Consider the following 17,849-nt stretch of genomic DNA (forward strand, 5'->3'; position numbering starts at 1 on the left):
CTTTACATCACGTACACTTTCCTCTCTGCACTTCAAGTTTAAGGAATACATTTTCGAGAAAAATGGCTGTCAAAGTAAGTAAATCTCTTTAATAAAAATTTTGTAAATGTTCAGGGAAAAAGTATTTGTGCCTATTTATAATAATAAATTTTGAAGCGTAATAGCTTGTTTTTGTAGAAAATCTAATAAAACTACTCGATGATTGATTTCTAAAAATAAACTTTACTTTCAGTTCTTGGTACTCTCGTGCTTGGTGGCAGTAGCCAGCGCTGCCGTGGCCCCCGCCCCTTTCACCTACCACGGAGCCCCGGTTGCGTACAATGCTCCCATCACCAAATACGCCTCTGTACCCGTAAGTCAGACCGATGAAGATTACGACGCTCATCCTCAGTACAGCTTTTCGTATGATATCCATGACGCCGTCACTGGAGATACTAAGTCACAACACGAGACTCGCGACGGCGACATCGTTCAAGGATCTTACTCCGTCGTCGATCCTGATGGCACGCAACGTACGGTCGACTACACTGCTGACCCTCAAAATGGATTCAACGCAGTAGTACACAAGCAGCCATTAGGGGTGAAGGTAGCCACAGTTGCCAAAGTCTCAGCCCCAGTTGCGTATCACGCTCCGTCCGTGGTGCATGCGTCTCCTGTGACTTATCACGCCACCCCAGTGGCTTATCACACCGCTCCCGTAGTTCACGCCGCGCCAGTCGTCCACGCATCTCCCTTCGCTTATTCCGGTCCCATCTATCACCACTAAATAAATAATTTTTAACTGTATTTAATTTGTACGTAATTGTGTATATTTATTATTATCAATAAAAGTTGGTTTGATTTTTAAAACTTTTTTCAATTATTCCTCCCTAAATCATCCTGATAAATCTTTTTTATAAGATAAGTAATTAAGTTATCACGAAAAAATATAGTAACATTTCGACAGTGGTAGATCCCGCAACAATATTTTTTTTGGTGCACTAATGGGCCTGGTCGACCGGTGAAATACTACAAAGAAGACAGGCGTCAAGTCAAAGCAATTCAGCGCTACCTCTGATAAGTGTGCGTATCGGAGGTTCAATTTTGGTCCACTGTTCTTTCTTACTCTTATCTTATAACGAAATGATGGGAATTGGAAGTGGATTTAGCGGAGGAGGGGATGTGTAGGAAGGGATGTCGTCCTCCGATGATTAAAGGTAGGCAATGCATCTGCAATTGCAGATGTCCATCAGCAGTAGTCATTTCGCTATTTCAGAGAATTCAGGTGGCCGCATGTTTGTATTAGACCTTCTTATACAAATAAAAAAAATGTAACTTAAGAAAAATATGTATATGGTAATTAAAAAGAGTAACAATAAAATATACTTAGCTTTTTTCAATCGTGTGACATCAATGAATAGTATCCTTGTATGTACTGACCTATAGAGTGGCTCAAATCTGACAGGTTATCAACTGAGACAGGAGTCCGCGTGGTCTAGTTAGTAGCAGCAGTGCCCGAGGCGCCGCTCGGCCAGTATAAAACTCACTGCTATTCGCACTGTCACATCACATACAACGATCACTTGCAACAGCAGCAATGGCTTTCCGAGTGAGTAGACACATTAAAACTATATCCATTTATTAATATTTATTAAGTATTAATCTGTACCATCATTTACTTTGTTTCAAATGATGTTAAATTAATTTAATTTTTCTTGTGATCATAGTTCATCGTCCTGACATGCCTTGTAGCGGCCGCTAGCGCCGGCCTGGTGCCCGCAGCAGTCTCGTATGCGGCGCCTACCTACCACACCGCGCCAGTGGCCTACGCTGCCGCGCCCGTCGTCGCCAAGGTCGCCGTAGAGGAATACGACGCACACCCGCAGTACAGCTTCGCTTACGATGTTCAAGACGGTCTCACCGGAGACTCCAAGTCCCAGCATGAGACTCGTGATGGTGACGTTGTTCACGGTTCCTACTCGGTCGTCGACCCTGACGGTACCAAACGCACCGTTGACTACACTGCCGACCCGCACAACGGTTTCAACGCCGTTGTCAACAAGGAACCTGTTGCTGTCAAGGTCGCCAAGGTCGCCAAGGTCGCCGCGCCCATCGCCTACCACGCTGCTCCCGTTGCCTACCACACCGCCCCTGTCGCTTACCACGCCACTCCCGTAGTGCACACCGCGCCCCTAGCATACTCTGCACCCATCTACCACCATTAAATGTGCCATTGACAAAGCAGCTTGTAAATAGAATCAATATTTAATGCTAATAAAATAAGTTTATGAATAATAATTTATTTTTATTCACCTTAAGATTTTTATGAAAATTTCCAGTTAACCATAAGTTTTATAACCTATTAAATTCATGTGTTTTTTGTGATGGTCCAGCGTAATTAGGACGCCATAAAATCAAAACATGGCAACTTTTGAATGCAATTTGTAAAGTAAAGATTTGAGCAAATTAATTTTTAATTATATTATTTGTCTTTTAAACCTCATAAAATAAAAGAAAGCCTTTTGTTGTTCAATCCCGAAATAATTTCTTTTCTTTTTCATCAACACTTTAATTTCAATATTGATTGAATTGTGATTTCTATTTGTCTCTAAAATCATACTCATAATTATAAATGCAAATGTTTTGATGGATGAATGTTTGTTTGAAGGTATCTCTAGAACGGCTCAACGGACCTTGATGAAATTTGGCATAAATGTAGAACATAGTCTGGAAGAACACATAGGCTTCTTATTACGTTTTACCTAATTCCGCGCGGACGGAGTCGCGGGCGACATCTATCATAGCCGAGAAACAAAGACATTTTATATCAACTATGCATATGTATGTATATTAGAATCTTTTTGTTTAAAAATAAAAAATTACATTCTATGATCACATACAACGCAGTGCAGTGAATATAATTTTTTTTGTAATTAATTAGGGATTTTCCCAATTATTGCATTATCATAACACAACTTTTACGGTAAGAGTATTGTTTCGTTCTTTTATTACAGTTTTATGTGTACAGAAAGCGAACCAATAAATTGTGTAAGAATAGCATAGCAAAATTTTCATATCACTATTTCTATTGTATACAACAATTTAAAAATGTCTTTATAACAACAATATTAAGGTAATCATCCAATTGATCTACTAAAGGCTAACAGTAAAAGTAAAAAAAAAAGTTAAGATAGACAACGTGACTGCAAATGCAGATGTATGGTCACTGCGCTATTTTAGCGAATTCAGATGGCCGCTTGTTCGTTTGTGACCTTATACTATAAAAAACAATGAAAGGTACGTTAACATTGCAATACCATTTTTTAGAACTCCAAAAAATTATAATAATGCAAAGATGAATGCAAAATTTGCTTGCAGATAAGTGAATAGGAAATGCATTGTTTTTTGCCGTGTCGTGTCTCTTCAAGTCCTAATAATTAAGGACTGAACTTCCATAAAAATCACATGAATGTATTCATTTGCCGTTTAGCAGTGACTGGACTTTTAAAAATTTATGAAATATAAAAATAACATTTTATTCATAAACTTATTTTTATTGTCATTAAATATTGATTCTATTTACAAATTACTTTGGCAATGGCTCATTTAATGGTGGTAAATGGGGGCAGAGTACGCTAGAGGTGCGGCGTGTACCACGGGTGCGGCGTGGTAGGCAACAGGGGAGGCGTGGTAGGCGACGGGGGAGGCGTGGTAGGCGACGGGGGCAGCGTGGTAAGCGACGGGCGCGGCGACCTTGGCGACCTTGACGGCGACAGGTTCCTTGTTGACGACGGCGTTGAAACCATTGTGCGGGTCGGCGGTGTAGTCGACGGTGCGCTTGGTGCCGTCAGGGTCGACGACAGAGTAGGATCCGTGGACGACGTCGCCATCGCGAGTCTCATGCTGGGACTTTGAGTCTCCGGTGAGACCGTCTTGCACTTCGTAAGCGAAGCTGTACTGCGGGTGTGCGTCGTATTCCTCTACGGCGAGCTTGGCGACGGGAGCGGCGGCATAGGCCACGGGCGCGGTGTGGTAGGCAGGCGCCGCATACGAGACTGCTGCGGGCACCAGGCCGGCGCTAGCGGCCGCCACGAGGCAAGCCAGGGCGATGAACTGTAAAATTTAAAAAATGCAACAATCAAATTTTCATTAAATCATAAGTCACAAAATAAATCACAGAACTGTTTCATTTTCTTCTGCCATTTGATTACTCGACGCTCTATAAATGTCGTAAGTAAACATAAAACGATGTCTCTGCACACTTACTTTAAAAGCCATTGCTACGTGTGTTTTGCACTAGTGCAGTTATGACAATGATATGTAAATTATTGAAGTTGGAGCTTTTATACTCGACAAAGTTCGTTGAAGCCCGGCGTGCCGGCCGCGACCGACGACTTTTTTAGCTAGACCGCACGTGGTAGTAGAGCAAGGTCACCGGATCGATAATTTATTGCTAAAGAAAGCACTTTGCATATTGACATTTATCCTTATTTTATTTTCTTACATTTCAAATCAATGGCATTTAAAAAATCGTTGAACGGTAAATGAATTAAACAATACGACAAACGTAAAAAGTAGCCTATGTGTTCTTCCAGACTATGTTCTACATCTGTGCCAAATTTCGTCAAGATCCGTTGTGCCAAAACATCCATCCATCCATCCATCTAAACATTTGGATTAGTATCTAATATTAGTATGTACTATAATGTAATATTAGTATAATAATATATAATATTAGTATGAAGTATAGTGATTATATCGTATCAAATATAAGAATATAAAAATATTTTTATAATTACGATTTTTAATTTGGAATTCCTTGTTTCATACGAATCAGATTTTGTAGTAATACTCGTATATATTTTACAGTTCGCATCTTTTGTTAATCATTAGGTGCATTTCATCTCATTTATTCACAGTTAAGTATATATTTGTTCTTATGTTATGTATTAGCGTTGATATATAGGTTACTTTCCGATTTGCTTCGATTCGCGACTTGAGGTGACGAGCAATTCAACACCTTTAGACGTGCATTTTAAAACTCAAGTAATAAAGTAAAAGTGGGTAAATGCTACACTTAGAAGTCTTAAACACTTTTTAACTACTCAAGAACGTTTCGGATATCATAATTTTAAAATTAATTATTTAAAACAATTAAGTTATGCGATAAATCTTAGATAAACATTTCGTATTTGCAAAATAGTTGTTATATCAAAGCGGTGTACCGTATACTGTCATATGTTAAAGCTTTGCCTCAGGCTACGGCGTCGAAAGTATAAATTCGTAGCGTTGTTCCACTCAACATCAAACTCGATCTAGCAGTCGATCATAACACTCGCAGAAATGGCTTTTAAAGTGAGTAGTAAATGAGGGAAAAATTTGATATATACCTAATTATGTTCTTGATGATCGTTAACAAAACGTAAATACATATTGAGAACCCACTTCTCGTTCGAAATCGTTTAAATAGTTTAAACAGATTTGATAAAATCAGTACTCATGTAAATTTTATTAATTCCAGTTCATCGTCCTGACATGCCTTGTAGCAGCCGCTAGCGCCGGCCTGGTGCCCGCAGCAGTCTCGTATGCAGCGCCTGCCTACCACACCGCGCCCGTGGCCTACGCCGCCGCGCCCGTCGCCAAGCTCGCCGTAGAGGAATACGACGCACATCCGCAGTACAGCTTCGCTTACGATGTTCAAGACGGTCTCACCGGAGACTCCAAGTCCCAGCATGAGACTCGTGATGGCGACGTTGTCCACGGATCCTACTCGGTCGTCGACCCTGACGGCAACAAGCGCACCGTTGACTACACTGCCGATCCGCACAACGGTTTCAACGCCGTCGTCAACAAGGAGCCTGTCGCCGTCAAGGTCGCCAAGGTCGCCGCGCCCGTCGCTTACCACGCTGCCCCCGTTGCCTATCATGCCGCCCCTGTCGCCTACCACGCCGCTCCCGTAGTTCACGCCGCACCCCTAGCGTACTCTGCGCCCATCTACCACCATTAAATTAATGTTTCATTTCGAATGGAAACTGACCACAAACACTGTAAATAGAAACAATTCTTAACATTATAATAGAAAATATTTTTTTTACTTTATAAAATAATTATTTAATAAAAAAACGTACCATATAATACTTGTATTTCTTTACTATCATAGAAAGCAGTAATTAAAAATGTACTATCATAAACTAAATTGATAAACGACTAAAACTTAAGGGGTTATATTGTGTTAGCAAGTAGCAGTAAACGTATTTATTCTGTCAGGATAAAGTTTAGAAATCATCTGGCGTAACTAATGGCTTTCCAATATATTACATTTTAGAAAGAAATATTTTATTTTAAAAACAAATTTCATTGAAAGTGTGAAAGACAACAAATATCCACAACAATATGCAACATATGTGTAACATATAGGATGTTACGTACGATAACGGACTTAATACAATGTTTGCGGGATAGTAAAGTTTAATAAACATCCACACTTAATGATATAAAATTAATAGGAGACTTTGTGGAGAACATTACAAAGTGTAGAGATCGTATAGAAAAACACTATTTATTGAATTTTAAAGACATACCTTTGTAAATACAAAGATTAATAATAATAATGTAGTAATGTTTACAAAACTCATAAGGTTATATACCATTAAAAGAAATGTTGGCATTTAATATTTCGGACAAGACCTTTATATGTAAAATGGAGGCAAAACGTGAACTTAAGTAATTCGACTTGATCTGACATTTCGGTTTATATCACGTTGATCAATTTAATGAGATAAATTTAGCATGATGAATTGCACTAAGTAGCAGGCTCCAAGTACACGCATATGCTAGAACTTATTGTCACTTCTTTAACAACTAATGTTTTATTAACAAACATAAAACTGCCTATTCAATTTCTCAGTTTATTACTTGTTTAAAAAATAATAATTAGTTTTATTGTCTTATGTCGTCCAAGAAGATGTTAAATTGCACACTAAAATGTTTAACATGTACAATACTTTCTTTACTTTTTCTACTTGTTCAAGACAATATATTTATATCCAATTTAATCACTATATCAAAATTCAGTTTTCCTGTTCCTATATCTGAAGTTCTGTTCAGGCTTTTTCTATATAGCCATTACATTAGTGTTAGCCCACGTCCATCTTACAATTCAACTTATTAGTCTCCAACACTTCGTTATACGTATATGTTATAAGGGGTTTAAAGATGGTGTTGTGAATTTCTTCTTTATGTTTCCAGTCCAATATTTACTATAGATTTTATAATTCAACTAACCAATCAGATTATTATTAAAACATACTTGTTGGAGACAAGAACTTAAAAAATCATAACTTTGATGTACACGTCTGTACAGTATGCCGGTGCGATTCGAAGTAACTAAAAACAGGTATCTGATACGTGCATGACTGCTAGTAGTCTTTACATAGAGTAAGTATATCGCACGCCAATCTGTTACAATTTCATAACAAACTTGGCCTAAAGTCAAGAACGCGTTCGAATTTTCCGCCATTGACAAATTACAAGCTCATTTTCAATTGCGCGCACATCCAGAGTGATGCACCTGAATAATACTAAGCATACTCTGGTACTGTGTCACAACTCGTCAGCAGTATATATACACTGGCGAACCCAACAGGAGCATAGTCACATTCGGCTTCTACAAAACATCTCATCTTAACCTCAACCATCAACAATGGCCTTTAAGGTAATACAAATCACTATTACTAAGACACCAAGTCTTTGTTTTTAAAGTTAATATTTAATCAGAAAAATATTAGTTTTGAATAAATTTTTTTGTTATATTTCATAGGGAATATTAAAAACATTTTTCTAAACTTCGACGTCAACAGGAATTGTTATTAAGTTACATCTCACTGAAGATAAAAATATTCTTATAAATTCGCCATCAATTATAGAAACGGTCCATTATATTAACTATTGTTATAACCATTATCACAATGAAATCAGCCATCATAAGATATATTTTAAAATAGTAAACTTGCATTTAATTACCAATATAATATGTTCTATACCTGAGTAGCGAGTTCTTCTAACTCAATATAATACGTACAATAACAATCAACAAGTAAAAGTGTTCACGACTACAAATGTCTAAGAAAGAAGTGTCATGCCGCACACTCATCGTCTAAGCTCATTGAGATGCGGGAGACAGCGACCGCGTCCTTGACGGCTCCACGCTGGCTTGTTTGTAATTTCTCCACGCAAACCTTGCGTAACCGTACTAGTCTTGCCCTCTTAAACGGTGTCACTGTTTCAAGTACAGCCGTTGTAAAGTTTATTTTGTTGCTTTACTCCACATTATATGTAAACATAGAAATGAAGAAACATAAATATAGAATATAAACAACCAAAAGCCCTTAAAATTCGTCGTTTAGTTGCTTTTAACTTCCATATATACCGAAAGCAATAACAACTGCAGATAGATTTTCAAATTTGAATACGCCTCTAGTCTTCAATATATTCATTTCATTTAATGCATGCAACTTATTACAATTCCATTATTAATATTTAACGTCTCTTGCAGTTTGTCGTCTTCTCGTGCCTGTTGGCTTTTGCCCGAGCCAGCGCTCCCGTGGTCGCCGCTCCCTTGGCCGCTGCCCCCGTGGTTGCTGGACCCGCACTCGCCAAGCTAGAGGAGTTCGATCCCGCTCCCCAGTACCGGTTTGGATACGACGTAGCCGACGCCCTCACCGGTGACTACAAGAGCCAAACGGAACAGCGTGACGGTGACCTCGTCCAGGGCTCTTACTCCCTTGTCGATCCCGATGGCACCCGTCGTACCGTCGACTACTCCGCCGATTCAATCAACGGTTTCAACGCCGTCGTCCGTAAAGAGCCCCTGGTGGCGGCCGCACCTGCTGTAGTTGCTGAACCCGCTGTGGTGCCGGCCCGTATTGCTGCTGCCCCAGTAGTTGCTGCTAAGTACGCCGCCCCCGTCGCCCCGGTGGTCGCCGCCAAGTACGCCGCCCCCGTCGCGCCAGTAGCTGCTCCTCTGACCTACGCCGCTTACACTGCTCCCGTGGCTAGGGTGGCTGCCTACACCTCGGCCGTGCCTGTCGCCTACTCCGCGCCTGTTGCCAGGGTAGCTTCACCTCTGTACTCCCCTGTAGCGAGGTTCGCCGCTCCTTACGCTGCCGCCCCCTTCGTTGCTGTTTAAATCTCAAACAATTATGGACTGATTTTATTGATTGAATGAATAATAAACTTTTTTAATTGAGAATCATTTTATGTTGAAAATCATATTCTTACCAGACCTTTCTCCTACTCCAACAGGATGTTTAATGCATAACACAGAAACATTAAGCGCAAGCTAAAACATTACTTATGTTCGCAAGACGGTCACTTTAGCGCGAGTGACAAACCACTGCGGTTTATATAGCGTTAATTATTTGTAATATTTTTATTGTAAAATTGTATATTGGTAATAAAATAAAAATAAATTATTCATACATAAAGAACACAACATAGACTATGAACAATTTGAAGTGTACAAATAATGTGCTTAAATTAAGTATATAAATTAAATAGAAATACGAATTATATATTTCTTCTTCTCGTAATTAATGTATATGTCGCAGGCAGATTGTATAATCCGCCGTATTACATTACGACTAGCTGTTATCAAAAACAGTTTTGTAATGCGGCGGTTCAACGAGTAGCTGGATTGACATTACGATACGTTCTTAAACAAGGAAGCCCACGTTTGGCCACATCGTACTAATACTTAATTTGTGAAACAATGTTTAAAATGAAAATCAAGAAATTTGCAACGGCTCACACTCCGCGCTTCCGGCTTTTCACAAACACTCTAGGGGTAGGACAGAAAGTATCACGTGGAGACGGGGTTGACTGATTCAGTTCTGTGACTTGCGTTTTGCGTTCTGTTTCTTCAAAATTAAAATAGTATATTTGGTTTAAAAACTTTAAACGAATTAAATACAATATTTTTTTTAATTTACTGAAGTAAAATACATGACATGAGACTGTATAAGACAAAGCCTTTGTCCGTTTATTAAAATCTAGCTTTTACCCGCGACTCCGTCCGCGCGGAATAAAAAATAGAAAACGGGGTAAAAATTATCCTATGTCCTTTTCCTGGTTCTAAGCTACCTGCCCACCAATTTTCAGTCAAATCGATTCAGCCGTTCTTGAGTTATAAATGGTGTAACTAACACGACTTTCTTTTATATATATAGATAATTGTCAAAGTTACGTCAAAAATAGTGGAAAATCTAACCTAAAATACGAATTAGTAATACGGCGGATTATACAATATGACTGCGACTATATAATACTGCATTTATTCTTTCATCTTTCACCTAAAAACCAGATTAAAAAAAATAAAAAAACATGCATTACGTCAAAATGCCATTGTAGTAGAATTTTTAATTTCTATTTGTTTTGTATTTTTTTTATCAATTTACTGTTTTCTATCAAGTTTATCATGGAAGAAAAACCTCGTATGTTTGGTGCATTGACCGTGTACAGGGAACGAGGGGCGTATTTACGACGATTGGAACAATTTGATAAAGCGAAAGCTTCTTACGATGAAGCGTACAACAATGCTCCTCAAGACGTGCGGTTGCTCATCGGTCGCAGCCAAGTGTGCTCCGATGCCGTCCAGCCCATTCAGGCCTACACCGACGCACAAATTGCATTAAAATTAGAGCCACGAAATATGGTGGCTCGCAATATGCAAGCTCGGGCTATGTATACGATGTCTGATTTTGAGAGATCAGTAGTTATGAATTATCGTGGCTCCAGACTCCGTCGGTACCCACCCTACTTTATTGAAGGCATAAATCAAGGAGTAGAAACAATACAAGATTGCATAGGTTTGAATGCTGGTAATGTAATGGTTGATTTTTTGCCGATAATCAAACGATCCGCTGTAGCAGTATTCGACGAAGATGAGCCACAAATACAGTCTCATGTTTCTCGTATTCCACGTCAAGAAAAAAAACGTAAGTTAACCCAAATGGAAGCTCGAAAACACGCCATTTTGGCGCGTGTTCTCGCAATGAAGTATTTAGGGCCCATGGCATACGACAAATTTTTTCTCCAAGACCTCAAAGATGATGCGAGACTACAGTCCGCTAATTCCAGGGGTAGCAAAGAATTAAAAACAATGGTGGATAAAACGCTTAACACATTAAGCGAGCGGCAAGAAATGCTAAGATCACAAAAACCTTATTATACGATAAAACTAGCAGAAAAAGCTATATCAAAACATCAAATTCAGTATAAAGAAGCTGTACTCGCAAAAGAACGAGAAATTGGGGCGCACGAAGCTGAACGTCTGTTAAAACATATCGAAGATAACTTAAATAATAAACGTATTGTGAATGTAATATCTTATGCAGAACGATTACAAACCTTTTTAGATACAAAAACTCCTCGCAATTTGCCAGATAAACAGAGCTTTATTGAACGGCTATACAGGGCAGTGGGAGAGGCCTACTTGTGTCAACATCGACTCTCTTACAGACTTAGCGAACGAGGGAATAGACGGCGCATCGCATTCTTAATGGGACTTCCCGTCGGCCGACCGAAATCTTTTGACTCTGTTCTCGCAAACTATCCTCAAAAATTTATTGATGTCCAAAAAGCTACGAGTAAAGTGGCATCGCTATTAGAGATGTGTGAAAATTCTACCATGAAATGTTGGTTATTGTACGAAATGGCTCGACTGCAATCCGCTCAAAAGAATCACCCGCTGGCTAAGTTTTATGCGAAACGTTGTCAACGTGAAGCACAAGAAATTTCCAATGCGACTTGGTGGCTGAATGGTTTGTTTGTCTTAATGAGTAGTGACATGAAACAAGGAAATGCCAACGAAGTACGAATACAAGTCGAAGAAGCTATCGAATATTCCAAAAAACTACAAGATCCAGAAGATGTAGTAGCGTTCCTTAGGAAATGTAGTGAAATGATGGCCGATGTAGGTGCGGCGGACGATCGGAAAGCAATGCAGCAAAGAGAAAAAGAAATATTGGGCGTCATGGATGAAACTAACCGTGTCAACACGGAGGTGTTGTTCAAACGAATTTCAAATGTTCCGCCGGGTAGGAGATTTACTGTTTTGCCACAAACACAGACGGAATCAGAGCGTCAGCAGTCAGTACGTACCCGGTTACGTCAAAAGGGGCTAACTGTGTTACCAGGACATGAAAAGGCTTTACCGCCTCCACCAAAATCTGATACGAAAGGTTTTCAAGTATTTGATTTATAATATGTATTTATTTTTACCACTTTATAATTTGTTACTTTTATATACAAGTTTATGTGTTCTTTTATATAATAAATTTATATATAATAAATTTTGTTGTACTAGTAATCACTATTAAGTTTTCTCAGTAACACTGAAACTCTAAAAAAACAGCCTAATACGTTACAATGTGAACATTGGTTCATATAAAAGTGAATATAAAAGAAAGGCTGATTAACCCGTATAAGCTATTTTAAGAAATAGGATTACGTAATCCCATTTCGAACGAAAAGAACGATCTTTTCTCAACCTTTTAAAATGTTTTTATTTGCGGATGACATATTTTAACTTAATAATTATTGTCTTTAGATAAAAAGTGCGTCCTATCCTTAATTATATGCATACTAATAAAGAAAATTGGATATTTGGATAATGACGGGATAAACTGGAGAGTGCCGGATTAAAGATAAGCAGAACCAAGACGGAACAATTATTTTATGCTATGGTTATGCTATGTTGATGTGAATGATACACATAGCATCACACCCACTTAATAAAAAGATCCTTTTATGTTGCTAAAATTGGTAAAAACTGCGCAGCTGTATACGTTCTTTTGTCGCTTTGTTATCCTAGCCCTCTATGACGCCATAAAGTGCACAGTCTTTTCGGTATCGTTATATAGAGTTTACACTGTACTTCCTTAACTTAAGAGTCAAATATACTACAAAACCCCTACTTTTATATTTATGTTCCTTTTTTTAAATACAAATAAATATTTCTTTTATTTTCAGTACTAACTTTTGAATACTACCTACGAAGTAGTTATATACTCTTTGATACTACTTTGCTGTACTAGCAATATAGAAAAAACGTTAAAGTCTAAAATAAAAATACATTCTTAAAATAATGACAATCATTACTTCTGGTCAATCTTTGTGACATTACTTTCAATTATTTTGTTTTATCAAGTATATTACGATTAATAACAAGTATTTTGAACCTTTACACAGTTATTATTTCCCTACATATTTATAGAGATTTTAACATGTTTGAGAAACAATTATATGGTGCTTTGACTGTGTATCGTGAGAGGGGAGCGTATTTAAGAAGACTCGAACAATTTGAAAAAGCCAAAACTGCTTACGATGAAGCGTACACTAACGCAAACAATGATGTACGGACGCTCACTGGAAGAAGCCAGGTTTGTTCTGATGCTGTTCAGCCTCTTCAAGCGTACACAGACGCCGAGCTGGCGCTCAAGCTGGAGCCGTATAATATGATCGCCCGGAGCATGCAATGTCGGGCTATGTACACAATGTCTGACTTCGAAAGATCAGTTGTCATGAACTACCGCGGAGCCAGGGTGCGACGTCAACCGCCTTATTTTGTGGAAGGCATTAACCAAGGAATAGAAACTATACAGGATTGCATAGGTGTCAACGTCGGGGACGTTATGCTAGATTTTTTACCCTTAATTAGAAAATCTGAGGTGGCAGTCGTTGATGAAAATGATCCGAAAAAAAAGCTACACATTTCCCGAATTCCACAACCGGCAAATAAGAAAAAGTTAACTCAAATGCAGGCTCGGAAACATGCTACTTTAGCTCGCGTTCTCGCTATGAAATACTTAGGACCGATGGCATATGATAAATTTTTCCTTCTGAAGCTTAAAGATGACGAAAGACTAATGTCCGCCAATGTGGCTGGTAGTATTGAACTTAAAAAAATAGCAAGAGAATCATTACGCTCATTAACTGAACGACAGGATATGTTGCGCGCTCAAAAGCCTTATTACTCAATCAAATTTGCCGAAAGAGCTGAATCTAAGTATCAAAATAAGTATAAAGAAGAAGTTCTCGCTAGGGAACGTGAGATTAACACCCGAAACGTCGATCGCTTATTAAAACAAATTGAAAAAAGTTTACGAGCGAAACGAGTTATGGAAGTCATGTCGTACGCAGAGCGGCTGCAACAATTATTCGACATGAAGACACCACGCCATTTACCTGACAAAGATATTTACATCGATCGTCTTTACAGAGCAGTAGGAGAGGCTTACTTATGCCAGCACCGTCTTTCCTACAGACTTAGCGAACGTGGCAATAGACGGAGAATCGCTTTTCTAATGGGACTTCCAGTCGGACGACCGAAGTCCTTCGACTCAGTCCTAGGTAATTATCCTTATAAGTTTGCTGACGTTAAAAAAGCTTTGACTAAAGTTTCAGCAACTTTAGATATGTGCGAAAACTCCACTATGAGATGTTGGTTGATGTACGAAATGTCTAGATTGTTGACGACTCAAAAGAATTATGCCCTCAGTAAGTTTTACGCCAAGAGAGTACAACGGGAGGCGCAAGAAATATCTAATGCAACGTGGTGGCTGAACGGCCTGTTTGCATTGCTGAGTGGTGAAATGCAGCAGAGCAATATTAATGAAGTGCGGGCCGCAGTCGAAGAGGCCTATGAATATTCAAAAAAGATACAAGATGCGGAACAGGTACAGGCCTTCCTCAGGAAATGTGTCCAGATGATGGAGGACGAGGTTCAAATCGAAGAAAGAAAAATTATTGAGAAACGGGAAAGACAAATATTAGACGTCATGGACCCGGTACAGAGTGTAGAAGCTCGAGTACTGTTTAAGAAGATGTCAGCGTTGCCACGAGGACGGAGGTTCTCAGTGCTGCCCCAGAAAACTGACTTTGCTGGTCTGAAGGTGGAGCGACGCCGCCGCTGCCAAATGGGCCTGACCGTCATCCCAGGACCGGTGCGGACCTTACCGGCTCCAAAGAAATCAGATACACGAGGTTTTCAGATATTTGATGTTTAATTTATTTTTCTGTAAGTCGTATACTTTATATATTTGAGGGTTATTATTCTTAATTATTCTTTGACTTCAATTTTAAGTTTTATATTTTAGTTTTATTAAATAAATAAGGTTTATAGTATACTTTCATTGTTTTCGTGGTTCAACTTCAATTTTAAGTTGTTTCATTCTGAGTCAACAAAGTATTATTTTTGCCTTCGCAGCATTGCATTTCTCAATAAGTTTGAATGTAAATGATAACATCTAGACCTATTGAGTTTTCATAAGCAATCATCATGCCATCGACGTTTACTTACGACAGAAAATTTTAATCTGAAGGCGAAAGAATTTCGTGTCAGGTTAGGAAGAAAGTTAAGAGGAAGGCACTCTCCACTGAGGTCCGGTGCACTAACAAACAAAAGATTTTTAGACACATTATGCTTTTACGCGTCTTGTATGTTACAGATTTTGTTATGAAAAATATTTCTTCACCCAATGTATCATTACCTATGTAACGCAGACAAATATTTTTTTAACTTCCTTTCCCATTTACAACTGTTATTTTTTTTAAAATATTTTCCCAGTATTTGACACACATTCTTCTTTGCTTTAATCTTTTGACAATCTTTGCTATCTATCAATTTATGTCACCTCACGAACATAACATCGTTTAAGAATATTTCTATACATATATATTATTGTACTCTTTGGAATATTGCTTTGTGTTGAATATATTTTTAAAATGGAAGAGAAAAGACTATTTGGTGCTTTAACTGTGTATCGGGAGAGAGGAGCATATTTAAGGAGACTGGAGCAATTTGAAAAAGCAAAAGCTTCATACGATGAAGCATTTAGAAACGTCCCTGAAGATATACGGACTCTCATTGGACGCAGTCAGGTATGTTCTGATGCTGTCCAACCGATTCAAGCATACTCGGACGCCCAAATGGCTCTAAAGCTAGAGCCAAGTAACATGAACGCCCGGAGTATGCAAGCTCGAGCTTTGTACACCATGTCTAACTTCGAAAGGTCAGTTGTAATGAACTGCCGTGGAGCCAGGGTGCGACGTCAACCGCCTTATTTTGTGGAAGGCATAATCCAAGGAATAGAAACTATACAGGATTGCATAGGAGTCAACGCCGGGAACGTGATGCTTGATTTTTTACCTTTAATTAAAAAATCAGAGGTAACACTAGCTGACGAAAATGAGCCGAAGAAAACACTACATGTATCTCGAATTCCTCGACCGGAAAAGAAAAAAAACTTAACTCAAATGCAGGTTCGAAAGCATGCAATTTTAGCCCGCGTTCTCGCTATGAAATACTTGGGTCCAATGGCAAATGATAAGTTTTTTCTTCAGAAACTAACAGAAGACCAAAGACTAATGTCGGCCAATTCAGGTGGTAGTATTGAATTGAAGAAAATTGTAAGCGAAACATTATGTTCATTAACCGAAAGACAGGAAATGTTGCGTGCACAGAGACCATATTACTCAGTAAAATTGGCCGAAAAAACTGAATCCAAATATCAAAATAAATATAAGGTAAACGTTCTTATTAAAGAACGTGAAATAGGCGCACAGACCGTTGAAAGGTCATTGAGACAAATTGAGAAAAGCTTGAAAGCGAAACGCGTAATGGATGTGATGATTTACGCAGAGCGCTTGCAAATATTCCTCGATCTGAAGACACCGCGTACGTTACCCGACAAAGATGTTTACATTGATCGCCTGTATAGGGCGGTTGGCGAGGCTTACTTATGTCAGCACCGAGTCTCTTACACTCTGAGCGAAAGAAGCAATAGACGAAGAATTGCTTTCCTAATGGGACTCCCAGTCGGCCGGCCGAAGTCCTACGACTCAGTCCTAGGTAATTATCCTTATAAGTTTATTGATATAAAAAAAGCTACGAGTAAAGTTTCGGCCACTTTAGAATTGTGCGAAAACTCTACAATGAGATGTTGGTTGATGTACGAATTGGCTAGACTGTTGACGACTCAAAAGAATTACGCACTCGCCAAGTATTACGCCAAGAGATGTCAACGGGAGGCGCAAACCATATCGAATGTGACATGGTGGTTGAACGGACTGTTCGTATTGATGAGCGGCGATATGCAGCAGAGTAATGCTAACGAAGTACGGGCACAAGTCGAGGAGGCCTACGAATACTCCAAAAAACTACAAGATCCTGAAGAGGTGCAGGCCTTCCTCAGCAAATGCGCCGAGATGATGGCAGACCAGGTTGCCACAGACGAGCAAAAAATCATCGAGCAACGGGAAAAACAAATATTGGACATCATGGAGCCTGCGAAGCGCGTCGAGACTCAAGTGCTATTCAAGAGAATTTCAGTATTGCCACGAGGACGTAGATTCCCAGTGCTACCTCAGGGAGTCGACTTCGCAAGTCAGAAGACAGAGAGGCGGCGGCGGCGCCAGCCCGGCCTCACCGTCATTCCTGGCCCGCCACGCGCGCTGCCGCCGCCGCCCAAATCCGATACAGTAGGTTTTCAAGAATTTGATATTTAATGTTTTTTTTATATTTGTTAGACTTTACTTTTTTAAGTTTTATACACGCGTATTCGTATAAATATTTTTTTATTATTTTAAATTCTTACTTACCTTTTTTAAGTTTTATATTATGATATGTACTTTGTTATATTTTTAAAGATGTATGACTTTACTTTTATAAGTTTTATACTCTGGTATTAATGTTTGTAATGTATTTAATGTTTTGTTTAAAATTATTGTTATACTTTGTTTTTTAAGATACATATATAGTATTTTATGTTATTAAATAAATATGCTTTTATTGACGAAGTGTTATTTGGTAA

The 17,849-nt window shown here is 38.8% G+C and overlaps 7 protein-coding genes across 9 annotated transcripts; 6 read left to right on the forward strand and 1 right to left on the reverse strand.

Annotated features, from left to right (window-relative positions):
- Positions 1-62: 62 nt before the first annotated feature.
- Positions 63-766, forward strand: LOC106715476 (larval cuticle protein A2B). Its single transcript, XM_045682310.1, has 2 exons — positions 63-74; positions 227-766. The coding sequence occupies exons 1-2, from the start codon at positions 63-65 to the stop codon at positions 764-766; spliced, it is 552 nt and encodes a 183-aa protein (XP_045538266.1).
- A 779-nt stretch (positions 767-1,545) lies between these two features.
- Positions 1,546-6,057, forward strand: LOC106715479 (larval cuticle protein A2B). 3 transcript variants are annotated; one of them, XM_045682266.1, is made up of 3 exons: positions 1,546-1,588; positions 1,707-2,060; positions 5,852-6,057. In XM_045682266.1, the coding sequence occupies exons 1-3, from the start codon at positions 1,577-1,579 to the stop codon at positions 5,984-5,986; spliced, it is 501 nt and encodes a 166-aa protein (XP_045538222.1). In that variant the 5' UTR covers positions 1,546-1,576; the 3' UTR covers positions 5,987-6,057. The 3 variants fall into 3 exon arrangements, with proteins under 3 accessions (XP_045538222.1, XP_014364171.2, XP_014364258.2); XM_014508685.2 differs by lacking the exon at positions 5,852-6,057 and having other exon boundaries at positions 1,707-2,274; XM_014508772.2 differs by lacking the exons at positions 1,546-1,588; positions 1,707-2,060 and adding an exon at positions 5,256-5,334 and having other exon boundaries at positions 5,501-6,055.
- Positions 3,544-4,316, reverse strand: LOC106715477 (larval cuticle protein A2B). The gene is made up of 2 exons (XM_014508770.2): positions 4,246-4,316; positions 3,544-4,092 (listed from the first exon to the last, which is right to left on the reverse strand). Exons 1-2 carry the CDS (start codon positions 4,255-4,257, stop codon positions 3,586-3,588), a joined length of 519 nt encoding a protein of 172 aa, XP_014364256.2. The 5' UTR covers positions 4,258-4,316; the 3' UTR covers positions 3,544-3,585.
- A 1,542-nt stretch (positions 6,058-7,599) lies between the features above and the next one.
- On the forward strand, positions 7,600-9,224 carry LOC106715475 (larval cuticle protein A2B). The gene is made up of 2 exons (XM_014508768.2): positions 7,600-7,693; positions 8,534-9,224. The coding sequence occupies exons 1-2, from the start codon at positions 7,682-7,684 to the stop codon at positions 9,164-9,166; spliced, it is 645 nt and encodes a 214-aa protein (XP_014364254.1). The 5' UTR covers positions 7,600-7,681; the 3' UTR covers positions 9,167-9,224.
- A 1,214-nt stretch (positions 9,225-10,438) lies between these two features.
- Positions 10,439-12,241, forward strand: LOC106715400 (outer dynein arm-docking complex subunit 4). Its single transcript, XM_014508686.2, has one exon. It carries the CDS (start codon positions 10,454-10,456, stop codon positions 12,239-12,241), a length of 1,788 nt encoding a protein of 595 aa, XP_014364172.2. The 5' UTR covers positions 10,439-10,453.
- A 1,021-nt stretch (positions 12,242-13,262) lies between these two features.
- Positions 13,263-15,044, forward strand: LOC106715402. The gene has a single exon (XM_014508687.2). It carries the CDS (start codon positions 13,263-13,265, stop codon positions 15,042-15,044), a length of 1,782 nt encoding a protein of 593 aa, XP_014364173.2.
- Positions 15,045-15,762: 718 nt separating this feature from the next.
- LOC106715403 (outer dynein arm-docking complex subunit 4) lies at positions 15,763-17,544 on the forward strand. Its single transcript, XM_014508688.2, has one exon. The coding sequence runs from the start codon at positions 15,763-15,765 to the stop codon at positions 17,542-17,544; it is 1,782 nt and encodes a 593-aa protein (XP_014364174.2).
- The last annotated feature ends 305 nt before the right edge of the window (positions 17,545-17,849 follow it).

Source organism: Papilio machaon, chromosome 18 (genome assembly GCF_912999745.1).
Source record: "Papilio machaon chromosome 18, ilPapMach1.1, whole genome shotgun sequence".
In the NCBI taxonomy this organism is placed as follows: Eukaryota; Metazoa; Arthropoda; class Insecta; order Lepidoptera; family Papilionidae; genus Papilio; species Papilio machaon.